At 42.8% G+C, this 27,344-nt stretch overlaps 2 protein-coding genes across 3 annotated transcripts in view; one reads left to right on the top strand and one right to left on the bottom strand.

Annotated features, from left to right (window-relative positions):
- The window catches only part of LOC134529022 (leucine-rich repeat-containing protein 15-like), a 48,589-nt gene extending 29,632 nt beyond the window's left edge, over positions 1–18,957 (top strand). For both annotated transcript variants that reach the window (XM_063362699.1, XM_063362700.1), the window contains exons 2-3: positions 9,138–9,654; positions 14,448–18,957. In XM_063362699.1, the coding sequence (XP_063218769.1) occupies positions 9,287–9,654; positions 14,448–16,296 (2,217 nt within the window). In that variant the 5' untranslated portion in view covers positions 9,138–9,286 and the 3' untranslated portion in view covers positions 16,297–18,957. The remainder of the gene's footprint in view (positions 1–9,137; positions 9,655–14,447) is intronic.
- Positions 18,958–19,302: 345 nt separating this feature from the next.
- LOC134529901 (uncharacterized) overlaps positions 19,303–27,344 on the bottom strand; it is a 46,243-nt gene continuing 38,201 nt past the window's right edge. Inside the window, exon 6 of the mRNA XM_063364458.1 lies at positions 19,303–19,939. Coding sequence (XP_063220528.1) covers positions 19,852–19,939 — 88 coding nt within the window. The 3' untranslated portion in view covers positions 19,303–19,851. The remainder of the gene's footprint in view (positions 19,940–27,344) is intronic.

Raw genomic sequence — 27,344 nt, 5'->3', positions numbered from 1 at the left:
TTTTTGAGGCTTGTCCCATTGCCGAAGAGATCGCCTGACAAGGTACTGAAATTTCTGAATCTTCAAACTTGCGGGTGTTTTGTTTTTCGCAGGAGATGTTCTTACTACGTGATATTTCCCTTCTTGGGGACGAGGTTATGGCATTCTCAAAATCCGTTTGATGACTAGGCTTGTTACCGTGTTTACCTGTAGCAACATCCGAGAGATGTGGAAAATCACGCGAATTTCTAAAGACTGAAAACCTATTCGAGAGTTGCATGATGTTGGGTGGAGAGCAGATGGGTGGTCTACACGTATTTTGTTTCGTCGTGTTCACCCACGTGTTATCAGTCTTTTCAGGATATTTTAGTGCTGATTTTTGTGTAGAAAGTTCTTCTGTTAAAATTTTTACTATTTCTTTCAGTGATGCAATCTCCTCTGTTAAACTCTGAATTATTTGTTTGTACTCACAGTTCTCAAGCGATCCATGATTTGCATTACCATTATTCACTGCATCGCCATTTTCTTCTGCACATGTTGTGCAAAGCCATTTATCTTCCGGAATATTCTGTTCTTCCACTTCACAACACTTTCCAAAATGAAACCACGAATCACAATTTTCACAGAGGATGCCATTTCGCACAGCCTTGTAACATTTACCGCATTTTGCATTTTTTAAGACTTTATTTTTATTTGTAACACTGGAATACGACTTGCGAACAGACGCCATGTAAATATATTAATAATATGTCTTGCTAATACTTTTATTTGGTTATCTAGTTGAAGGTTTGTCCCATAGTAATATCGCGCCGATAGTTTTAATGATAAATGTAAGAATAGCTCTATAACTACATACTTCAGAAGAGTCTAGCGACAGCAACTACCTTCCTGCACATCAGGATTAACTTAAATGCCTGTGTTATATAGCTAGCTGCAATGCCTGTGTTATATAGCTAGCTGAAATGCCTGTGTGATATGGCTAGCTGCAATGGTTGTGCGATATAGCCAGCTGCAGTGCCTGTGTGATATAGCTAGATCCAAAGCCTGTGTTGTTTGGCTAGCTGCAATGGCTGTGTGATATAGCTAGCTGCAATGCCTTTGTTATTTGGCTAGCTGCAATGGCTGTGTGATATAGCTAGCTGTAATGCCTGTGTAATTTGGCTACCTGCAATGACTGTGTGATATAGCCAGCTGCAGTGCTACCTGTGTTATGGGGCTCACTTAAATGCCTGTGGCATATAGCTAGCTGCAATGGCTGTGTTATATAGCTAGCTGCAATGCCTGTGTTTTATAGCTAGCTGCAATGCCTGTTTTATTTGGCTCACTTAAATGCCTGTTTCATATAGCTAGCTGCAATGGCTGTGTGATATAGCTAGCTGCAATGCCTGTGTTATTTGGACAGCTGCAATGGCTGTGTGATATAGCTAGCTGCATTGCCTGTGTTATTTGGATAGCTGCAATGGCTGCGTGATATTGCTAGCTGCAATGCCTGTGTTATTGGGCTAGCTGCAGTGTCTGTGTGATATAGCTAGCTGCAATGCCTGTGTTATTTGGCTAGCTACAGTGCCTGTGTGATATAGTTATCTGCAATGCCTGTGTTTTTTGGCTTGCTGCAATGCCTGTGTGATATAGCTACTGCAATGCCTTTGTTATTTGGCTCGCTTAAATGCCTGTTTTATATAGCTAGCTGCAATGCCTGTTTTTATTTGGCTCACTTAAATGCCTTTGTTATATAGCTAGCTGCTGTGCCTGTGTGATATAGCTAGCTGCTGTGCCTGAATTATTTGGCTCACTTAAATGCCTGTGTTATATAGCCAGCTGCAATGCCTGTGTATATAGCTAGCTGCAATGCCTGTGTTATTTGGCTCGCTTAAATGCCTGTGTTATACAGCTAGCTGCAATGCCTATGTGATATGGCTATCCGCAATACCTGTGTTATGTAGCTTACTTAACTTCCTGTGTGATATGGCTAGCTGCAATGCCTGTTTAATATAACTAGCTGCAATGTCTGTGTGATATGGCTAGCTGCAATGGCTGTGTGATATAGCTAGCTGCAATGGCTGTGTGATATAGCTAGCTGCAATGCCTGTGTGAAATGGCTTGCTGCAATGCCTGTGTGATATAGCTAGCTGCAAAGGCTGTGTGTTATAGCTAGCTCTAATGCCTGTGTAATTTGGCTAGCTGCAATGGCTGTGTGATATAGCTAGCTGTAATGCCTGTGTTATTTGATCACTTAAATGTCTGTGTTAAATAGCTAGCAGCAATGCCTGTGTTATTTGGCTCACTTAAATGCCTGTGTTATATAGCTGGCTGCTGTGCCTGTGTGATATAGCTAGCTGCTGTGCCTGAATTATTTGGCTCACTTAAATGCCTGTGTTATATAGCCAGCTGCAATGTCTGTGTGATATAGCTAGCTGCAATGCCCGTGTGATATAGCCATTTGCATTGCCTGTGTTATTTGGCTAGCTGCAATTGCTGTGTGATATAGCTAGCTGCAATGCCTGAATTATTTGGTTCACTTAAATGCCTGTGTTATATTGTTGTGTCCTATATTTGCCCTCGGCCTCCTCTCTCTGCAACCAACATGGCCTCTTCACAAGGAAAGCTGTATCCCAACAGACTTCTCTACACCAGCCATGGGATATAGGCTACGAGTGGTGCCGCAAACATATCATAGATGGCAGCATGCATCTTTTTGAACGTTTATAGCAGTGCATATGGATTTATTAAGGACTGTATAATATAAAATGTGTGTCAGTGCTATATATGTTATAAGTAAATAATATCCTAGTATGTGAATTACTGGGGAGGGCACAGGATGGCCTGTTTTTCTGTATTGGGGAAAGATTGTCGCTTTGTCAGTGACCAATGTCTGAAGGAGCTGTATTTAAGCTAGGTCGAAATGTATTTTTACTTACTCCTCTCCTCTCCTCTCGAGAGCAGCCTTCGGGATTACGCTCTGGAATTCTTTGCTGGGGTGGCCCTCAGAATTATGCTCTAGACTCCCTTCCCCCCCTTGGAGCGGCCCTTCGGGGATTTCGCTCTAAACTCCTGTTCCCCCCCCTTCTCCCCTATCTTCGCTCATGCCAAGCAAGAGGGCAGGCAGACGACATTCCAGGCAGGGCAATCACCAGCCGGACCAGAAGGTGAAGCCAGGACAGGAATATCATCTGGGATACTTCTCTTCAGGCCCAGGGGCACCTAGTCCGATCTACAGTCCCCTCCATTCCTTCAACTTTCCATCTGTCCACTATTCCCCAGAACGCCAACCCCCTACAGCGCCCCTCTTCCCTCATCCTCCCCAGCTGATATCCCCCATCAAGTCCGGCCCCCCCCCTCCTCCTCATCAACATTCCCCCCCTTCCGGACCGGCGGCCACACAAGCCCTACGAGGAGGGCAGCCAGCACCAGGACCCTCGGCCGCAGCCCATCTCGGCCAGACTCACTGCCCGCCTGCAGGAACTCTTCGGTAGCGCCTGAACCCGCTACACCTCGGGGGTTTTCACCCCCACCTTAAAACCCTCCATTACCTACGGTCTCTGGCTGGGACACGTCAATATAGCTAGCTGAAATGCCTGTGTGATATGGCTAGCTGCAATGACTGTGTTATTTGGCTCACTTAAATGCCTGTGTTATATAGCTAGCTGCAATGCTGGTGTGATACAGCTAGTTGCATTACGTTTTTGAGGTGTGATATGGCCAGCTGCATTCCTGGTGTGATTTGGCCAGCAGGAATGAAGGTGTTATGCAAGACGCAGTACCTGTGTGCTGTGCTATATGGCTAGCTACACTTCTGTTGTTATATGACCAGTTGCACTGTTTGTGTTAGGCGCGATATGGCTAGCTGCACTGCTTTTCTGATATTGCCAAATCCAGTACCTATGTGATGTGCAATATGCCTTGCAGCACTTCTGGTGATATAGTTCCAGCTGCAATGCCTGTTATATAGTTAGCTGCACTGCCGGTGTGAAAATGGACATCTGCAATGATGGTGTGATATGTATAGTTGCACTGTCTTTGTGAGGTGCGATATGGCTAGGTGCACTGTTAGTGTGAGTTGTGAATAGAGTGCTGCACTACTAGTGTAATGTGGCCTGATGCGCTACCTGTGTAACTTGCGATATGGCTAGCAACACTTCTAGTGTTCTATGGCCAGCTGCATTGCCTGAGTTATATTGCCAGCTGCAATTCTGGTGTGATATGGCCAGATGCACTACCTGTGTGATGTTTTGTATGGCTGATAGCACTGCTGGTGTAATATGATCAGCTGCACTGCCTGTGTGATATGGCTAGTTGCTTTGCCTCTGTGAGATGCGATATGGCTAGCTGAACTGCTTGTGTGATATGGCCATATCCAGTACCTATGTGATTTGCGATATGGCTAGCAGAACGTGTTGTGTTATATAGCCAGCTACAATGCCTTTGTGAAATGGCCAGCTGCACTGCTGGTGTGATATGGCTTGTTGCACTGCCTCTTTGAGGTGTGATAAGGCCAGCTGCACTGCTGGTGTGATATGGCTTGTTCACTGCCTCTTTGAGGTGTGATAAGGCCAGCTGCACTGCTGGTGTGATATGGCTTGTTGCACTGCCTCTTTGAGGTGTCATAAGGCCAGCTGCACTGCTGGTGTGGTATGGCCAGATGCCCTACCTGTGTTATGTGCGAAATGGCTAGCAGCACTTCTGGTGTTATATGGCCAGATGCACTGTTTGTGTTAGGCTCAATATGGCTAGCTGTGCTGTATCGTTACTGAAAGGTTCGTATTAATACTGTATTCGGATATTTTACCGGGAATTCACGCTTTATGTTGTCCCAGTACCTACATTAGTTACAGTTATCTGTAAACCCGTCCCTGAATTCCCTGTGACTGCGCAAATTAAAAAGGCATAACAAAACACAATATAGTCAAACTGTTGAATATTTGATTTTTTTCTTTTCCATGTTTTAAAAAATTAACGCTTGTATAAAACATCAATCAAAATTTTAAATAATGCACCTATTTTTGTATTGCGCTGCTAGATATATTCTGTATTGTTTTCAAAAACGTATTCCATGTATGGACAAGTAACAAAGTCATTGTTTGGTACAAATTTACAATTTTTTTCGTGTAGTATGAGAATTAATTACTTGGCAACTGGTTTCATTATAATTTTTTTTGTAAAATCACAACATAAAATTCAGTATATTAATCTCGCAGCCTTACCTGCGGGTAGAGCGCGCCTGTGAAGAGCAGAAGCAAACACACAGTTTCTTCGCTTGAAGGGATGTCGGTGGCATCCAGCTCGTTATAGACAACGATAGGTGACGAGGCAGGGAAGCTGGGAAGACTGGACGTGTGCCAGCTCATGGCAACGTCCGCCCAGTTCCCCATCGCGTCGGGCCTGAACACTCTCGACCTCTCGTTCCCAAACTGTATAACCATGATCGCGCCTGTAACCCAAAATCCCGAGGCGAAACATTTTGCAATAAAACCTCTCTATGCAAAAACTCATGTATACGGTACATGTTTCTCTTAATGCAAACATGGAACATTTTACTTCCCCCCTTCAGAAAAGAAAAGAAAAAAAACATTTGCCTCCTCCTCCCACGCGCCATTTTAGTTTTATCATTTTCTTGTCATACCTTTTATTTTAAGTCTAGTTCTGTATATTTATTGTTGTTGTATTTGTTGTTCTGTCACAGATGTTTTTTCAATGGTATTTACTAGCTAAGAATGGTATACCTATACAGAGTGAACAATTCGAGCAAGTTTTCGTAATTGTTATCGTTTGCGGTAAGTTTCACAGCTCGCAAACTACGCTTAATCGGTTGACAGAACTTGCCACTAGACAATAAATGCAAAAGAGCAGTTGTGATACAGATGTACAATGACAGCCCTAAGGGCAACAATAAGAGTATCAGCTTTCCGTGTGAGGCCAGTAGTGTGGGCGTGTCGTCAAAACAGTTCCTCGAAACAGCAGGCGGATCTGATTAGCGTGGCGTGCGAAGAGTCGTGAAGCACTCACAAACAAGCCTCCTTCCTCGAAGACCACAGGAAGAAAACATGATGTGTTGAGCTCCTTTACCGGTAGTGAGATGTTGCAAAACTTGGCAGCTGAAACATTCTGTAAAGAATGGAAATTCTCGGAGACACAAAAAAAACTCAACAACTTCGCTTCCATGAATATCACGATTAAAAATGAAAAATTTTAAGTTGTACCTTTTTCTAATGAAGAATACATGTGAAAATTTTTCTTCGAAAGCTAAATGTAATATTATTACCGTATTAAATTATTTAAACCCATATTGAGAAACTAATTTTTTTTAATAAATTGTAGTATCTCTTTAACTAAGCTATTGCAATTTGTTTAATAACATAAATTTTAGGACTTTGTATAAATAAAATGTATGAATTTTCCTTACATATTTATTCCGTTCTTTTGTGTAAGCTAATATATTTAAGATTGCCATTATTGTTCGCTACAACTGAAGCTTATCAGATTTTTTCACAATATTTAAGTTAATAAATCGGCATTTTAAGTTCGAAAATATTAAAACATGAAATTTGACTTACTTTTGTGTTACCTCAGGCGGCTATGTTTGATATGTTTTTTTAACATTTTAAATGACTTGTACATGTGTTTTCTATCACAAAACTCATTTTCACCTGCTTCTTTTATTGTATTCAAATAGTTGTGTATCAATGATTTAAAATTAAAATTTAAGTTAACATTAACCAATAGGAAAAGAAATAAAATAATAAAACTATTTCATTTTATTATAAAAATATTTATAAATCATTTGTTTAACATGTTATTACATAAACGTCTGTAGCTTGAACAGCGCAAGAAATGTATTCGGTGGTAAGTAAGTACGAGTGATTCCATTTAATAAAGTATTATTATAAAAACATAATTATACAATTTTGGTTAAAAAAAAGTGATTTTAAAATGACCTAGCCCTATAGGTAGGGCCATGTAGTTTTCGCGAAAAGATATCTAGTCTAGCACTGTATCATCGTCTGTGATCCGTAATTGGTTGAGTTTCTTTCCGTTGCGTGGTTACTGTCGGCCCACCAATCACAGTCATTCATTGCGGAAGCCAACACGTCCTGACTGGCCCGGCCGAACAGGGCAATGGCTTCTCTTTCAAGCGGCAGCCAATCGCAAGGAAACAATCGCTAACGCGAACATAACTTTTTGCAGTCTAACGAGCGATCATATTTATTCGCGAAAAACACCAGCCCCTACCTATAGGCTTTGAATATATATACTGTATAGAAGTCGCGAGTGGATAGGATTTACTCTACGTTTTTCAGAAGCGTATGATGAGCAGCTTGGGAACTTCACCGCTGCAGTGCGCTGCCGTAATGCCCTGTATCGTCTTAGTTGTTATTTACACGTTAGAGCGCAGCACTGTCGCCCGCTGTCATTCCCCGCACCCCCCACCAATCATTCACTGCAGCTCAAGGTCGTTCAACGGGAGGGGGAAGGGGTGTTTGAAGAGTTCGACACTTGTCCGCTAGGAACCACCACAAGTCGATGCCGTAGAGATGGTGGCGATTGCGGCGGTGAATTAACCAACTACCTCAAAACCGTATTAGAAATTTTAACCTGGGCTGGCGACTTCTATACAGTATATATATTCAAAGCTATAGGTCACTTACCAGACTCCGTTATGTGACTGCGCTGATGTAATCGCAAAAGGGAAGACTATAAGGTGTCAGGTAGATGTGGACGCTGGTGTCACGAGAGGTCTGCAACCGGCGAGCCGTGCGTGCTAGCTCCCGACGGAAGTGCGTTAGTTTTCTCCGTGTGCTCCTGACTTTTGATGATTTTCTTCGAGTGCTTCTGGTTATTTTTATGAAATCGATCTTTGCACGATTTTTTTTACCTAAAGGGTCATGCAATTCTATTCAGAGTTACGTTTAATTTGTGAATTTCTGCTGCCAAATTATCACTAAAATATTTTTTATCAGGTTGTAATTCTAACAAAAAAAATCCATTACACGGTAAAATAATATGCCTTGAGACAGCTGAGAAACAGTATCATGCAAGAGGAGTTTTCTTCTCATCGATGTCTAACGAAGCCTTCCTTCTCTTGCGACCGTTAGTGAGCATTTCGCATCCCACATAAAATAAATAAATATTTTTTACCTCAACACAACATGTGACGACATCTGTTTTCAAGAATCGGGACTACTTTTAACAAGTTATTTTGCATGAGATAAATTAATTCTCGCAGCTGAATGGAGTCAAAGACAGTTAGAGCCATGTAGTCACATAGCCTCGTAGACTTGTAGACATCTTGTCTGGTAGTCTCGTAGACTTGTAGCCTAGAAGCCTCGTAGCCAGTTGAAGCCTTGTAGTCTTGTAGTCCTGTAGTCTCGTAGACTCGTAGCTTCGTAGCCTCGTAGCCTTGTAGCTTAGTAACCTTGTAGCCTCGTGGCCAGTTGAAGCCTTGTAGTCTTGTAGTGCTGTAGTCTGGTAGCTTCGTAGCCTCCTAGTCTCGTAGCCAAATAGCAGCCTAAGACGGCTGGAGCCAAAGACAGCTAGGGCCAAGATTGTTGGGGCCAAACACTTTTGAAGCCAATGAATGTTGGAGCCAAAGACTGTTGGAGCCAAAGACTATTGGAGACATAGACTGTTGGCGAATTTTGGAATATTTTGAGTCAATTTCAGCAAATTTTGAAAGTCAGGGTCATCCAATATGGCCACTGTGACGTTAAAATCCAAGATGGCGACGGAAATCCTCAATACTCAGTCTGAATCTGGGCCATTACCGGCCAATATATACTACTAAAATTCTAATTTACATTTTATTTATATAATAAAATTTTATCAACATATTTTGTTGCTAATTTTTTACCCTCTGCATCTGTTATTACTATAGAGCTGTATGCTATTATTTATCTCCAACATTTTTTCTCTGATAACACCACTCACGCCCTTATTAATATTATTTTATAATTTCACTTGAGTATTAAATCATTGTGCCCGTTCCAAAAGATGCGGTATACCAAATGATGAAATGAAGTTGATCCATGGCAGGTTTCATTCACATCAATTCGTATGATAAATTAGAAAATAGTATGTTGTTTTCATATAACATTGTCTCATCTTTCATCCAGTTCTGATTAGGCCTAGTAATTTGTTTGTTTGTTTTTTTTTTTTGCTTCCAGGTCAACTTTTCCTGCACCAACAGTGCGTCAAGTGGACCACAGCCCACATCTGTGAAGCCACACGGTGCATGGTCGGGCGCTCCCAGGATTCTCATCCAGATGTAATGCCCAAGTGAAGTGAGTTGATCGAGTGGTCGAACAGCGTCGACATGTGGAGCCGCCTGGTGGCCCTCGCCGCCACTCTGGCCGCGGCCTGCTCGACCCTGCCAGACCTGGAGTGCCCCGCGGAGTGCGAGTGCCACTTCTTCCGCGTGAACTGGGTGACGGACTGCTCTGACAGCAACCTGACCGCCGTGCCGCGCGCGGGACTCAGCCTCGACGTGTACATCCTGAACATGAACTCCAACAACGTGACTCGCCTCCAGCCCTTCCCCGAGGACATCAAGCTGCGCAGCCTCAAGATGGCCGACAACCAGCTGCGCCGCCTCGCGAGGGACTCCTTCCGAGGACTGCACTTCCTGCTGGACGCTGACTTCTCCGGCAACCGCATCCAGCACGTGGACCCCGACGCCTTCAAGTCAGTCCGCAGACCAGACCGTGTCGGCCGGTAGACAGCGCAGGTGGTTCAGTCACAGCACAGACGGTCTCGTTGCTGTCAGTTCGCTGTGCTGGGACAGGTACTTTGCTCACTGATCCCTTCCCTGAATTACCTGCGCCGTCTACGCATTTAACATGTCACGTCGGCTGATTTAGGCTTGTATTCTGTGTGTTTCAATATCAATATTTCTTGTCAATTATTGAGGTTTCTCATGACATACAGTGTAACCATCAATGGCACATATCCAAAAATAAATCTTGAAACAGAACTGTTACCAAGGGTTCATTATATGGGCGAGTTTGGGTTATGACATTTAAGGAGTTGTCCAGAGAGTACTGGGGTGGCTTGGCATGAGTTTGGGTTATGACATTTAAGTAGTTGTCCAGAGAGTACTGGGGTGGCTTGGCATTAGCTTGGGTTATGACATTTAAGGAGTTGTCCAGAGAGTACTGGGGTGGTTTGGCATTAGCTTGGGTTATGACATTTAAGGAGTTGTCCAGAGAGTACTGGGGTGGCTTGGCATTAGCTTGGGTTATGACATTTAAGGAGTTGTCCAGAGAGTACTGGGGTGGCTTGGCATTAGCTTGGGTTATGACATTTAAGGAGTTGTCCAGAGAGTACTGGGGTGGCTTGGCATTAGCTTGGGTTATGACATTTAAGGAGTTGTCCAGAGAGTACTGGGGTGGTTTGGCATTAGCTTGGGTTATGACATTTAAGGAGTTGTCCAGAGAGTACTGGGGTGGCTTGGCATTAGCTTGGGTTATGACATTTAAGGAGTTGTCCAGAGAGTACTGGGGTGGCTTGGCATGAGTTTGGGTTATGACATTTAAGTAGTTGTCCAGAGAGTACTGGGGTGGCTTGGCATTAGCTTGGGTTATGACATTTAAGGAGTTGTCCAGAGAGTACTGGGGTGGCTTGGCATGAGTTTGGGTTATGACATTTAAGTAGTTGTCCAGAGAGTACTGGGGTGGCTTGGCATTAGCTTGGGTTATGACATTTAAGGAGTTGTCCAGAGAGTACTGGGGTGGCTTGGCATTAGCTTGGGTTATGACATTTAAGGAGTTGTCCAGAGAGTACTGGGGTGGCTTGGCATGAGTTTGGGTTATGACATTTAAGTAGTTGTCCAGAGAGTACTGGGGTGGCTTGGCATTAGCTTGGGTTATGACATTTAAGGAGTTGTCCAGAGAGTACTGGGGTGGTTTGGCATTAGCTTGGGTTATGACATTTAAGGAGTTGTCCAGAGAGTACTGGGGTGGCTTGGCATTAGCTTGGGTTATGACATTTAAGGAGTTGTCCAGAGAGTACTGGGGTGGCTTGGCATTAGCTTGGGTTATGACATTTAAGGAGTTGTCCAGAGAGTACTGGGGTGGTTTGGCATTAGCTTGGGTTATGACATTTAAGGAGTTGCCCAGAGAGTACTGGGGTGGCTTGGCATTAGCTTGGGTGATGACCTTTAAGGAGTTGTCCAAAGGGTACTGGGGTGGCTTGGCGTGAGACTCGTTGGTGTGTACGGCTTGGCTCACAGAACGTGGCAATATGAAACTGTTGATGCGTAGCTTACAGCCACGGTCACACTACTGCTGCAGGCATTCTTGCCTTGTCCTAGCAGAGTTTAAGAAGCCTACTTCATTACATAGAATAAAACAATGACTTGTTATTTGCATTCGTACAAGTGTAGGGACTGGAAAAATTCTTTTTTTCAGTGTCCTCTAGGATAGACTCCACAATATTTTAAGTATTCCGGAAAATTACACCTGCTCATTGGCTACTTACTAGTGACACCCGTTAACTTGATGCCTGTGGTTTGAAGTTTCTTTATTTGAGGGTTATTCATTGGCTTAGAATCGTTGAGGTAAACTGAAGTCCATTCACTGAAGCAGCAAAATAAAATATGCATTTTGATCCTAGCCTGTCGCGAAATGTAAACGTGATTTTTTCTTGACTCTACTCGTACATTAAAAAATGTACATGACAATACAATTAGGTGGAGCAGGAGTTGAGCTGCGAGTAAACAAGTGTCACTAAAGTTTACAAGAAGACATCGTTCTGGCCATGAGGCATTGTCTATAGGACTAGAGTCTTTTCTAATGTGGAAGCCACGCTGCTTGTTCAAACAAACCATAGTACTGTAAAGGCCAATGCTAGCAGTTTGCTAACAATTTGCTTGGAATGAACTCACTAGGAAGAATCCTGAAAATGACATCAAGTGAGTTTTGTCAAACAACTATGTTAACAACATATCACCAGCAAGTAATCTGTAACCACAAAATATTTTGTTGTGCGAAAGGGGAAAAGTAGTGGGGTGCCGTTCTCATGTTAACTTCACTTATTTACGTGAGAACTATTGCTCACACACGCGCGCACAACCATGCTTCTGACAGCATCTTCGTAGTCGCTGAAGTGGCACGAGACTGGTTGCTGGCGTCGGCCAACTACGTTAAGTTTGTATAAACGTAACTACATAAGGCAAGAAGGTAACCGGAGCTACGAGTTTACGTTAGACGTTGAAAGCAAAAAGTGAACTCGGACTCGTGTTTGGTTGAAATAAAAAAGGCTTACTAAAAATTATAGTTAGCGTAGAACTATCAGAATATTTTACGGAAAGATGCTGGACCTCGAAACCGTCCGTCGTGCGATGTCTAGTTGAAGACTGCCGTTAGAACATAGCGGAGGGAGGCTAACCTCGCCTACACAATGGTGGGGGTCACCGAGTGGGTTAGAAGTGAAACTTCACACATGACGCGCAAGCATGCAAGTGTACGAGTTGTGTACGTATAAATGTGCTCAACTATGCAAGTGTGATTTAATGCAAACATGTCATCGAACACCTCACTCATGATCGTTGCACTTGTTTTCTGAGCGTTATACTTTTGTTACGCTGTGAATATGTCATCGCCTCGTCTTGCCCTGCCGGTTACTAAAAAGTTTCATTTCAAAAAAAATGCAATGCAAGTGTTACAATTGGCTTATTATCTTGTGATGCCACCCACAAATTAAAATATATTTGTTTATTTCATGATAAATTTGGGATCTGTATAAACGGCACAGTTTCTGTTCAGCCCATTGGCAGTTACACTTCTTAATCGAGTAACAGTAGCACAGGCTTTAAGTTGGATATTTAAGGCCCAAGGCCAACGAATGGAAAATTGCCACGTCTCCGAAAAGAGTACGGAGATTGTCTATTACTGTCCCAGAATTGCAAAGTTGCACTTATGCTTGCTGTCCCCACATGGGGCAGCATGTCCTAGAATAATGAGATTAGATTGAGCTTTTAAATGATGACAGTTCCCTACAACTAGAATCAGACAGGCTATGGAGAGATGTTACAAAATAAAAAATAATATAGAAGTGATTAACCTTCATTTGGGGATCAATGATAATTCATTTTCGTTTTCTATAATTACTTTTTATTACTTATCTAATTTTTGACATGGTTTGACAATTAATTTGCTTGACTCTGGCGTTAAGGCTTGGCTTCGCGCTCAAAGTTGGGTAATTTCATTATCAAGTAATTATTTCATTAAGGACAATGACTACGAATGTTTCCTTACACAAGTATTGCATTTAATCGTTCGTAGCCAATTTTGTTGACAAATAATTGCTACGCGTAATTTTCAATTTATTCTGGCAAGTATTCATAACTATATCCTTTTTGTTTGACTCTTTGCGGCATGATAACTCTTGTAAGTATATTTTATGTGTTTCCACAGATAATCAATGGCTGCAGTCTAAATTTCTATAGTAGTATTACTTAATAAATATCTGTAAAAAGCTAAAAGATAAAATGAAACATGGCGTGCGAAGCCAAGTGTTAATCCTGTAAGATGCAATATTATTCCTTGTCCTGGATTGTGCTCTACACTGTTGTCAGTCTGTGCTGACCTCGTCAATCTATTCATTCACTGAAGTGGACAGTTTATGTCTCAATGATACTTACAGTTTATCAAACTCTGGATGTTTGGTTCGTGGTGTTTATTCTTATCGACTTACTTCATAGTTTCAATTAAATAAATTATATTATTATAATGTTATATATTATAAAGTAATAAATATATTTATAAAATGATAATTAAAGTTTAAGATTTTTACTCAAGCAAACAAAATCCAAAAAAAATAATAATATTTTAGCTAACGAAATTTTAAAATGGTATCTTAGGAATGGACAACGTGCGACTGCAAGGGTTAAAACAATAAACCAGTTGAAGCTTATCTGTGTATTTTTTAAGGGGGAGGAATGTTAACGTCTCATCGACAGCGGGGTCATAGAGACTACACGGACGATGGGAAAGTCTCATACCAGAAATTTCCTGGAGTTATTTCGGGAAACCGTGGAAAACCGAACCCAGGAGGCCGGTTCACGGTTCTAACCCGGGTTTTCTGTAACTCACCCGGCACGACCTCACTCCTTGCTCGTGGGAACATTGTTCAGCTGCTGTGAGGATACAGTTGTAGTGTTATCAACACTTCTTTACAGCTGGTAGGGGAGGTCAGAGAGTAACGAAAGTTGCAACGCTCAGGAGTGAGGCGCTCGATGATGGAGAGCGGCCGGGAAGGGCTAACAGCGCATAATGTAGACAGTAAAACAACTGAACTGTAAAACTCTTTGCAGGCTGGTTTAAACTGTGACATTCCAGTGTTTACCTCCACTGTGTACTTTATTGTTTTGTCCTATAGTTGAATTGAGTTATTATTTGGTTTTACCGTAAGAGTGGATGACTGAGGAAAAGGTGCGGTGGCCACGCAGTTATTTTATTTTGTTTGTGTTGTTGCAGAGACATCGCTGGTCTGATCACGCTGGAACTGCAGAACAACCCTTTGAGCCACGTGGAAGGCCCGTTTCTGATCAGCAGATCCCTCCTCTATCTGGACCTGAGCTATTGCCAGCTGGGAAACTTGTCGCAAGATTTCTTTTCTTACTCCACTGCGCTTAATAAACTAGATCTGTCGGGGAACCCAATAGAATCGCTCGTGTCTGGCGTTTTTGATCCTCTCTACAGCTTAGAGTATTTACAACTTAATGAGTGCAATATCACTCACATAGACGACAAAGCCTTTATGAACATGACTAATTTAAAAACTCTAGAGCTGTCTGGTAACTATTTGACAGACGTAAACTGGAAGGAAGTACTTGGTAGTCTCGCTCGCTTGGAGACATTGAATTTAAGAAATTCGCACGTTAATATATTGCCTGAAAGTCTGTTCGAGAATAATACATACTTGACAACCCTCATATTATCTGAAAATGAGTTGAAAGACATAGATATCTCTGATACCTTAGGAAACAACTTGAGGTACCTTGAAACATTGGACCTTTCCAATTGTCGCTTAAGAGGACCACTGTCAGAAAACGCATTCGGGAACGCAACACGCCTCCGTAACTTGGTTTTGACAGGTAATTGTTTGTCGGCGTCCGATCTGGCAGTAGCTTTAAGCCCACTTACTCGCCTTCACAAACTGTCTTTGAGAAACTGTTGCCTAACTCGTTTGCCATCCGATACATTTCACAGATTCCAACATTTAGAACAACTAGACATTTCCCACAATCCCTTGAACGACGCTTTCACAGGACTGCTGAATCCTTTAACTGCTCTGGAATATTTGGACATGGGTTTCAGCAATCTGACGTACGTGGCCAAGAATACTTTTTCTAAAATGACGCATCTGAAGCACTTGATACTCTCGGGCAACCAACTGGTGGAGCTGGAGTCGGGACTGTTCCAAAACCTGACCCGCCTGGAGGTGCTGGAGCTGAACGACTGCGGCCTGTCCCGCGCGCCTGACGCCGCGGTGTTCGTGGAGAACAGGACCTACACGGACCTGCAGGAGCTGCGCCTGGCCGGCAACCCGCTGCAGGTGGCTCAGCACGAAGCTCTGCTGCCCGCTCAGCTGGCGCGGCTCAGGACCCTCGACATGAGCCACTGCCGGCTCAGGCGGCTGCCGGAGCTGGCCTTCAACTGGACCAGGAGCATCACGACCCTGCGCCTGGCGGGCAACCCCCTGGGCTCAGACGCCGACCAAGAGAACCCCTTCTCGTTCCTGCAGATCCTGCCCCGCCTGGAGAGTCTGGACGTGAGCCACTGCAACTTCTCGCGGCTGAGCCCGCGGCAGCTGCACAGCAACGAGCACCTGCAGGAGCTGCGGCTGGTGGGCAACCCGTGGCGGTGCGACTGCCACGTGGTGGACATGTGGCGCTGGGCACTCGGCCGGGGAGACCTGGGGCTGCTGGTGGGGGCGACGCCTCTGCCCCAGGACAAGCGCAGGAGGGCGCTGCAGTGCGCGGCGCCAGACGGCGGTCTCCGCACCTGGGCGCGCCATGCCAGGGAGGCACACTGCGCGCCCGCGGGTCCGCTGCTCTACCGCATGGGCGAGACGCCGCCCAACTGGGTCACGGCGCTGTCCTGCGTGGCCGTGGTGGTGCTCATGAGCACTGTCATCGGCACTGGCCTGGCGCTGCTCTGCAGGCGGGTGCGCGCTGAGCAGCGCCAGAGCGCGTCTCGAGCGGCGAGCGCCGAAGCTCAGAAACACCTCACCGACATTGAGCTGTTGGAACAGTACGTGCAGCGGCACAGGCTCCAAAATGAGCAGCCTCAAATGCAGTGCTCCCAGATCTTCAACCACTAAATCCATTTATATGTTAAATTTATTAAGTTTCCTATTACTCAAATAATTATATGCTAAAATGTTTTTACGATGAATTTAATTCAACATCTAAACGTTAATCAGAAGAATAAAAAGGAACCAATGCTTTTATTATGCACTCTAAAATCTCTTACATTTAAAAAACAGGATTTCTTCTTAAACATGGTTGTATTTGAAACATATATTTGTTAAATGTATATAAAACACTGCAATTTTATTTATCCTTGGATTTACTTAGGTGGTTACAATAAATATTTGTTCTAGCCACAAGAAAATATATTTTCAAATCACTCCACAGTAAATTTCACCAAGATGTTATTAATAAATAATTTTGAAAAATAAATCTACAACCACGGTTATTTTATTAGTATACATAAGCAATATGTTTACTAACCCATTGTATGTTGTAGGTAATATTTTATTATATGTATTTAAAATTTTGTATACAGTAATTTTTCCAACAATTAAAAATCTAAATGGTCACATCAAAAATTAAAAATATTAAAATTATTTTTTTGTAGTTATATAAAAACATGTTTTTTTATTTAGTCAATCAGTACCTCGTATTTCTTGAAACATTCATAAAATTATTTTTCATATTCTAAAATGTTGTTAATATATAACTTTTTTGATTGAATCCTATTAAGAGAAAACATCATAGAATTTCTTTTCAAATGTGAATACATTTCTCAAAAGATCAGTTTAGTAATTTCTACTAATGTCTTATTTCTTCATGTGTATGTTAAATGTAAGCGTTTACCAGCCTGTATTTTTAGTTATTGCCTGTAATAAAGCCATTATTACCGATAATAACATAGAGTTTTTTTTAAAGAAAAGATTAAAACTGTTTTTTCCCCAAGAATATGATTTGTCTTAAAATAAATAAAACTGAAAAACTATTTTTAAAAACAAAATTTAAAGTGGATGCATTAACATTCTATGTTTCTAGCCTTTATGCAAAAGATTCAAAAAATTTTTGAGCAGTTGGCCTTTATCTTTTTAGTATAAATACCACAAGCGGGCCAACATGATCGTATTTCCTACCATATTAAGACCGACCACTATAATACCTCGACACCTGAGGGTAAAAGGAACCTACAATGGGCAAGCCAATCAACTTACTGCCAACACAAAGTTTTACACAAACGTGGAAATGACTAAATCCGTATGCTGTTACATTATCGTGTCTCAACTAAATATATAAACTGTTAATACATCTTGAGGTGTATTTCGACGTGTCTGTTTCTGAGTAGAGCCAGTATTCATTTCCAAACTGTGTAAGGTCTCTCTATCTCTCCCCCCCCCCCCCCCCTTCCACACTTTTCCCAAAAGTTTGTGAATTGGTGGTGGTTCTTTCGCATGGAAAATCAAGAAACCACAAACAATATGTTAGAATAAAAAATAAGTGGTTAAACCATTCTGTATTTCTATTAATTTGCTCATCATAACAAACATATGCTTGATTATTTTTTATACATATGTCATTACTGGTTACATGCATGGCATGGGTAAACTTCAATAACGGACAAAAAAATATGAATAAATAAATAAACATAAAACCAGCCAAGCATAGACAGCACATAGAATCTCGTGGAAGAAATCAGCCAGAACAATACCACAGCTCACACGAACACAGTACACCTTTGTTTGCGTAGTCATATTTTTTTGTCCGTATTTGAGGTTTCTCTATGACAAAAAAATTTTAAATCAATATATCCCCTTGCAAGATCAATACTCTTGTCTAAAACTTTAACCTAGCCTATAGATTCCCTTTAAATTGTCTCAGTGATAAACTCTGAAATTATAAAGATGATAGCATCTGCACATTCACACTTGTGTCAATGCTTTCTTGTATCAGGCAAGGTTGCCTCGTTTGTTTCCACCCCGATGCTGCTTTTTTCACGTTTCGCCTCAAATATTATCAACGAAGCCTTCTAATCTGGAAAACTTTTTTCTTTCAAAACTCGTCTTCCATCAGTGCACAATTTTCCAATTTTCATAATGCAAGGTCAACGTTGTGATGGTTTGCGATGAAATTCTAGGTCAAATAAGACTAACGGAGAACTCCTTTCAAATAGTGTCAAACCATCAACGTTTCAATTGCAACAAAAGCCTTTTTAGTATTTCTTGTTTTTGTGAAATAATATATTAAAAAAACTATTGAATATTTAATTAGCAGAAGAACTGCGGGATTCAAGTCCAACCGAAAATATTCATTTGGAAAAACTATACATAATTTTTGTTTACGGCAAATCAAAAAGTTTCGTCAAATATAACCTAAAAAAATATGTTTGGTAATTTTCAACTTTTTCACTTTAGTGTTAGACGAAAACCAAACTTTAGCAATATTCTTCTATGTAAAATCATAACTTTCCTACACTAAAAGTAATGTATATTCCCATGCCAACCATTTGTTTATTTTAATAATTTAAATGGCCACAGTAAATTATCACATTTACTTCTTTTAAAAATAAAAATATTATACTTACTGAATGAACAATAACAGGTTTAATGTCTTTAAATGAAAAATAAAGTGTTTATCCTAATACAGCCTTTATATCAAATTCAATTTTAATAGGATTTATTAAAAACATTTATAGGATATAACATATACACAGTGTTGATATATATATATATATATATATATATATATATATATATATATATATTACACCTACCTTTATCCCAAAAGTTAACTGTGACCTATGTTCTTGAAGATATCGTGCGTTTTAAGGACACATGTTCGTTGCCTAGTGTCCCATTAATGTGTTCTATGTCTATATAAAATAAAGGTTAAGGTTTTGCTTGAGAGATGTGTTTTCACTTCTTCCCTTCCTTAACATAAATTCATTTGTACACAGTTTAAGTTATTTATTCACTTAAAAACAAATATGTTACTTAATAAGTTTTAATTATTATCTCCAAAAATCAATTATAATTCATTTTATTTACTTAGTATTTATTTCAACTACTTGTACACTCGGAAGATATTAAAGTTACATACAATTATTACTTATTCTAATACATAATTGTAGATAATAAAAATATATGTCATACCAATTTATTTATAACCCGTTAAATATTTTCTAACAGAAACAAATAGAACTTTTTTCTTTTTACTTAAAATGCCAAACTTTCATTTGGAAGCTAAAATTCAGGACGGCATTTCTGAGAAAAATAACTTCATAGTACCAATTGTCTTAATTATGAGATTAATATTCGAACATGAAATTAAAAACTAGCAATGTTTAAATAAAGTTGTAATAAAACTCCAGATATTATAAACTTTAGAGGAGGTGCTATTCAATATACGTGACAGGTCTTGCTAAAAGAGTGACCCAAAATATTTAATCGAATTTTAAAAAACGTTCTTATACTAGATAAATGCGGGAATTAACAATGTAAAATTTTTGCGGCCAAACACAGTTACAAGCAATAAATTATTCACATATTCCTAACGTAATAAGATTTCAAATGACACCATATTCTACAAAGCCGTTTTATAAAACTTATTTACTAATGACCTCAATCTAAGAGCTACTGTTTCTCTTTGACGGACATCTTATCGTATTTGTCATAGGCGGAGCTCAAAGCTTCTAAGATCGGCCCCACGTAATCCAGAGACCTACAACAACAGAAATAACATATGTAAAATAACACTTTCGTCATCAACATTTCTTTAAAAATATTATATTTAATTATTAACGTTGGCAATATGAAGAAAAAACTAAAATCAAATATTTCCAAAGAAATCATTTCACTTTTATTTGGATTTAATTTCGAGCATTAATTTGTGTCTAATTAATTAACTTAAGTCTATATTTTTAAACCTTATAGCTCCTTATTTATTTCATACATATCGATACTAATAATAAAAATGTTCGAGGCACAATTTTTATTTTTTGTGAGAAATGATGGAAAAAGTATTGTAAATGGCTATTTACATCAACGAGATCTCGAAAATATAGTTTCTAAAAATTTTGTCTGCATGTCTGTTTGTTCGAGCGTCAATCGAAAACTACTTGACGGATTTTCGTTTAAATTTTTTTCTTAGAAATGTCTTTGGCTAACTTAAAAACTATGCTACAATATTATTACAGAATTTCACCCCCAAGAGGATGAGAAAGCGGTAAATATGTTTTTAAGATACTTAATTATATCTCTGAAACTAATCAAGTTAAAAAAAAGATATTCGGTGCCAATTATAAATTTACGAAAACATCCTACCATAAATTTTAAACTTGGCAAATATCAGCCCCTAAGAGGGTGAACAAGGAGTAAGTAAACGGAAATTTTTCCCTCGAAATAGGCCATTTTATAGAAATTTTGAGTCATTTTTGAGGATTTTTGATTAATTTGATACCAAGCTGACCGCCGTGACGTCATAGGTCATTCGTCATTGACCCCACCTCACATATTAGCAGGAACCCCTTTTATATAATACCACCACAATTTTACTATTTCTTGAAAATTAACCCCTTAGGGGTGAAAAAGAGGTAAATATGGTTTAAAGATAATAAATTATATCTCATAAGCTAACCTAGCATAACAAAATAAACCAGGAACCAATAAAAAAACACGCAAAAAACTAACAAACACAATTTTACCATTTTGTGAAATTACAGCCCTACGAGGTGAAAAAGGGGTAAATATTGTGTCAAAATTATTAATTATGTCTCTGAAATAAATTAAGCATAATTAATTATTTTAAGTACCAATAATAAACATACGAAAAGTACTAACCACAATTTTACCAGTTTGCGAAATTCAAACCCTAAGGTTGTTAAACGGGGTAGGTATATTTCCAAAACCAAATCCAACTAATCTTATTCAATAGGAAGAAAAATTTGAAAATTAAAAAATATCTGCTCATAGAGTTAATTATCTTTTTTGTATTTATTAAAGTTTGGGTTTTAATAAGGGTGAAAACGGGGCAATTCTTCATTTATTTAAAAAAAAAAAAATAATTGTACCTCCGAAAATAATTAGGAAAGTCAAATTAATAGTAAACATAATAGAATACCAAATTATTTATCTCTTTTTCAAGATTCCGCCCCTAATGGCGGTAAAGAGGTTAAGTTTGGTTTTAAAAAAAAATGTATGTTTCCGAAATCTACATACTGGATCTAAAGTTTAGAAATTAAGAAAGAACGCTAATCATACAGAGTTGTAACTTGTATTTTTTAAGTTATCCGGATTTCGTTTATATGGGTGTGAAAAGGGAGTAAGATTTGTTTGATTATAAAAAAATTCAAAGCTTCATAGTTAAACGAAGATGGATGTAAGTATGTGGCCGAGGTAGTGATGGGGGAAAGTATACGTGGTTATCACTAACAGGTTCATCACGACCAAATAAACATGGTCTAAAGTGCTCCCCAAGCCTGGTATACTTGTTTGAAGTTGGATCTCAACAACATTTTAATTCTACTATTAATGAAAGTATTTGAGTAAGAATACTGGGCGACTTAATAACGTTAAACTGAATGAAGTTTTATAACCACCGTGAATTTAATCTTTGTCGCAAATTTATTTCGTAGAAATAATTGGGGGTAAAAAATGTATTCCCTACATTAAACATAATCCAGACACTACGTGCTGCATTTTAAATACTTTTTGACGTGACAACGTCTAATAAATCGATGAACGCCGGCTGCACGCACAAAAAAGTATCCCGTTACGCTGTGTCCCGTTATGTTCATTGTACGCTTACGCCGCATCTTTCTCTCTTCCACTCGATTGGAACAACTATCGATTTGACTTTTTCGAGGCACATTAAACTTGAAACACTCCCATTCGTTCCCTACTTTTCCTATCATCGTCCTATCCTTAAAGAATAACACAGATTGGAAGAAGTTAAATAGCAAACATGTATAAAAGTTATAGTTAAAAAAATCTCTTCGTTAAAGTAATAAACATATTTGAATTAATGAGTGCAAATAAAAGTAAATTTATCAATTTAATTGTAGATTTCATTTCACTCTTTTTTTTTGTATCCATACAAAATAGTGATAATTCAATAAAAATGATTCAATTTTATTCATAAAAGTATGCAATCATTTCATCAATGTTTTGTTATGACGTCACGTTAAACTATCGTCCGTAAACCGACTTTACAGACAACCAATTTTTTTTATTATTTACTTGTTCAGCCCCAACTTGGAAGACGTTTCCCAGTCTGGGAAGCACTATAGACCACAGGTCGACTTGCATGGTCGTGATGAAGCTACCTCGGTCGACTGAGACCCTCCCCCAGACGGCGCCAGTTGCCCAGGACAGCTGGTCGCGTCACGGCTCACGTAAGCCCCCAGGTAGCGAGGCCACTCTCGCGCGCGTCACCCGAAGGAAACGGAAGGAAATCTGAACATCCAATGAGCGAGCAGCCTCGTTTTCCGCCTGAGCCCCGGCGAAAATTGAACTCGCGCCGCAATATCCCTCCCCCCTTTCCGATTTACATGTTGCCAGAAATATTTTCAATACGGTTACGCAAATAGTGTCGCCGAGGGGTGAAAAAATACAGATAACACAAAGCAAAAAAACTTTATTTCATTGAAGAATATGGCACTTTCCAACATGCGACTTCTATGAACGAACTAATGAAGTTCAAAACATGTAAATTCCAGACATTTGCAAGCTAATTTTTAACGTGTGTTCAATAACGTGATTGATTATTCAATTTTCTACCACAATATAATAAATAACCTAATTGAATTAAACGTTGATGTTACAAACGACCACTAAACGCAAGGAACTAAAGATGTTTAATAATACGTAAACTGTGGGTACGAAGGGAACAGTTACGGAAAGGTACAGTGTGACAGTTCTCGGAAGTTTCGGGAAAAGCCCACGTGGAACTGTGACTAGCATTCACCATTCCGTGGAACGATTAGTTTAACTTCATCCACGGTGCTGTGTCGTGCCATGTGCACTTTCCCCCATCCCTACCTCGGCCACTCTAACCATGTCGTGCTGTGTCGTGCCATGTGTACTTTCCCCCATACCTACCTCGGCCACTCTACCCATGTCGTGCTGTGTCGTGCCATGTGCACTTTCCCCCATCCCTACCTCGGCCACTCTACCCATGTCGTGCTGTGTCGTGCCATGTGCACTTTCCCACATCCCTACCTCGGCCACTCTACCCATGTCCTGCTGTGTCGTGCCATGTGCACTTTCCCCCATCCCTACCTCGGCCACTCTACCCATGTCGTGCTGTGTCGTGCCCTGTGTACTTTCCCACATCCCTACCTCGGCCACTCTACCCATGTCGTGCTGTGTCGTGCCATGTGCACTTTCCCCCATCCCTACCTCGGCCACTCTACCCATGTCGTGCTGTGTCGTGCCATGTGTACTTCCCCCCATCCCTACCTCGGCCACTCTACCCATGTCGTGCTGTGTCGTGCTATGTGTACTTTCCCCCATCCCTACCTCGGCCACTCTACCCATGTCCTGCTGTGTCGTGCCATGTGCATTTTCCCCCATACCTACCTCGGCCACTCTACCCATGTCGTGCTGTGTCGTGCCCTGTGTACTTTCCCACATCCCTACCTCGGCCACTCTACCCATGTCGTGCTGTGTCGTGCCATGTGCACTTTCCCCCATCCCTACCTCGGCCACTCTACCCATGTCGTGCTGTGTCGTGCCCTGTGTACTTTCCCACATCCCTACCTCGGCCACTCTACCCATGTCGTGCTGTGTCGTGCCATGTGCACTTTCCCCCATCCCTACCTCGGCCACTCTACCCATGTCGTGCTGTGTCGTGCCCTGTGTACTTTCCCACATCCCTACCTCGGCCACTCTACCCATGTCGTGCTGTGTCGTGCCATGTGTACTTTCCCCCATCCCTACCTCGGCCACTCTACCCATGTCGTGCTGTGTCGTGCCATGTGTACTTCCCCCCATCCCTACCTCGGCCACTCTACCCATGTCGTGCTGTGTCGTGCTATGTGTACTTTCCCCCATCCCTACCTCGGCCACTCTACCCATGTCCTGCTGTGTCGTGCCATGTGCACTTTCCCCCATCCCTACCTCGTCCACTCTACCCATGTCGTGCTGTGTCGTGCCACGTGCACTTTCCCACATCCCTACCTCGGCCACTCTACCCATGTCGTGCTGTGTCGTGCCCTGTGTACTTTCCCACATCCCTACCTCGGCCACTCTACCCATGTCGTGCTGTGTCGTGCCATGTGTACTTCCCCCCATCCCTACCTTGGCCACTCTACCCATGTCGTGCTGTGTCGTGCCATGTGTACTTCCCCCCATCCCTACCTCGGCCACTCTACCCATGTCGTGCTGTGTCGTGCCATGTGCACTTTCCCCCATCCCTACCTCGGCCACTCTACCCATATCGTGCTGTGTCGTGCCATGTGTACTTTCCCCCATCCCTACCTCGGCCACTCTACCCATGTCGTGCTGTGTCGTGCCATGTGTACTTTCCCCCATCCCTACCTCGGCCACTCTACCCATGTCGTGCTGTGTCGTGCCATGTGTACTTCCCCCCATCCCTACCTCGGCCACTCTACCCATGTCGTGCTGTGTCGTGCCATGTGCACTTTCCCCCATCCCTACCTCGGCCACTCTACCCATGTCGTGCTGTGTCGTGCCATGTGTACTTCCCCCCAATCCCTACCTCGGCCACTCTACCCATATCGTGCTGTGTCGTGCCATGTGTACTTTCCCCCATCCCTACCTCGGCCACTCTACCCATGTCGTGCTGTGTCGTGCCATGTGTACTTCCCCCCATCCCTACCTCGGCCACTCTACCCATGTCGTGCTGTGTCGTGCCATGTGCACTTTCCCCCATCCCTACCTCGGCCAGTCTACCCATGTCGTGCTGTGTCGTGCCATGTGTACTTTCCCCCATCCCTACCTCGGCCACTCTACCCATGTCGTGCTGTGTCGTGCCATGTGCACTTTCCCCCATCCCTACCTCGGCCACTCTACCCATGTCGTGCTGTGTCGTGCCATGTGCACTTTCCCACATCCCTACCTCGGCCACTCTACCCATGTCCTGCTGTGTCGTGCCATGTGCACTTTCCCCCATCCCTACCTCGGCCACTCTACCCATGTCGTGCTGTGTCGTGCCATGTGTACTTCCCCCCATCCCTACCTCAGCCACTCTACCCATGTCGTGCTGTGTCGTGCCATGTGCACTTTCCCCCATCCCTACCTCGGCCAATCTACCCATGTCGTGCTGTGCCGTGCCATGTGTACTTTCCCCCATCCCTACCTCGGCCACTCTACCCATGTCGTGCTGTGTCGTGCCATGTGTACTTTCCCCCATCCCTACCTCGGCCACTCTACCCATGTCGTGCTGTGTCGTGCCATGTGTACTTCCCCCCATCCCTACCTCGGCCACTCTACCCATGTCGTGCTGTGTCGTGCCATGTGTACTTCCCCCCATCCCTACCTCGGCCACTCTACCCATGTCGTGCTGTGTCGTGCCATGTGCACTTTCCCCCATCCCTACCTCGGCCACTCTACCCATGTCGTGCTGTGTCGTGCCATGTGTACTTTCCCCCATCCCTACCTCGGCCACTCTACCCATGTCGTGCTGTGTCGTGCCATGTTTACTTTCTCACATCCCTACCTCGGCCACTCTACCCATGTCGTGCTGTGTCGTGCCATGTTTACTTTCCCCCATCCCTACCTCGGCCACTCTACCCATGTCGTGCTGTGTCGTGCCATGTGCACTTTCCCCCATCCCTACCTCGGCCACTCTACCCATGTCGTGCTGTGTCGTGCCATGTGTACTTTCCCCCATCCCTACCTCGGCCACTCTACCCATGTCGTGCTGTGTCGTGCCATGTTTACTTTCCCACATCCCTACCTCGGCCACTCTACCCATGTCGTGCTGTGTCGTGCCATGTTTACTTTCCCCCATCCCTACCTCGGCCACTCTACCCATGTCGTGTTGTGTCGTGCCATGTGCACTTTCCCCCATCCCTACCTCGGCCACTCTACCCATGTCGTGCTGTGTCGTGCCATGTTTACTTTCACCCATCCCTACCTCGGCCACTCTACCCATGTGTGCTGTGTCGTGCCATGTGCACTTCCCCCCATCCCTACCTCGGCCACTCTACCCATGTCGTGCTGTGTCGTGCCATGTGTACTTCCCCCCATCCCTACCTCGGCCACTCTACCCATGTCGTGCTGTGTCGTGCCATGTGCACTTTCCCCCATCCCTACCTCGGCCACTCTACCCATGTCGTGCTGTGTCGTGCCATGTGTACTTTCCCCCATCCCTACCTCGGCCACTCTACCCATGTCGTGCTGTGTCGTGCCATGTTTACTTTCCCACATCCCTACCTCGGCCACTCTACCCATGTCGTGCTGTGTCGTGCCATGTGCACTTTCCCCCATCCCTACCTCGGCCACTCTACCCATGTCGTGCTGTGTCGTGCCATGTGTACTTCCCCCCATCCCTACCTCGGCCACTCTACCCATGTCGTGCTGTGTCGTGCTATGTGTACTTTCCCCCATCCCTACCTCGGCCACTCTATCCATGTCCTGCTGTGTCGTGCCATGTGCACTTTCCCCCATCCCTACCTCGGCCACTCTACCCATGTCGTGCTGTGTCGTGCCATGTGCACTTTCCCACATCCCTACCTCGGCCACTCTACCCATGTCATGCTGTGTCGTGCCCTGTGTACTTCCCCACATCCCTAACTCGGCCACTCTACCCATGTCGTGCTGTGTCGTGCCATGTGTACTTCCCCCCATCCCTACCTCGGCCACTCTACCCATGTCGTGCTGTGTCGTGCCATGTGTACTTCCCCCCATCCCTACCTCGGCCACTCTACCCATGTCGTGCTGTGTCGTGCCAAGTGTACTTCCCCCCATCCCTACCTCGGCCACTCTACCCATGTCGTGCTGTGTCGTGCCATGTGTACTTTCCCCCATCCCTACCACGGCCACTCTACCCATGTCGTGCTGTGTCGTGCCATGTGCACTTTCCCCCATCCCTACCTCGGCCACTCTACCCATGTCGTGCTGTGTCGTGCCATGTGCACTTTCCCCCATTCCTACCTCGGCCA

This window comes from Bacillus rossius, chromosome 2, assembly GCF_032445375.1.
Source record: "Bacillus rossius redtenbacheri isolate Brsri chromosome 2, Brsri_v3, whole genome shotgun sequence".
Classification (NCBI taxonomy): Eukaryota; Metazoa; Arthropoda; class Insecta; order Phasmatodea; family Bacillidae; genus Bacillus; species Bacillus rossius.
The sequence above is the reverse complement of the archived record's forward strand: the minus strand, read 5'-3'. Positions and strand labels throughout refer to the sequence as shown.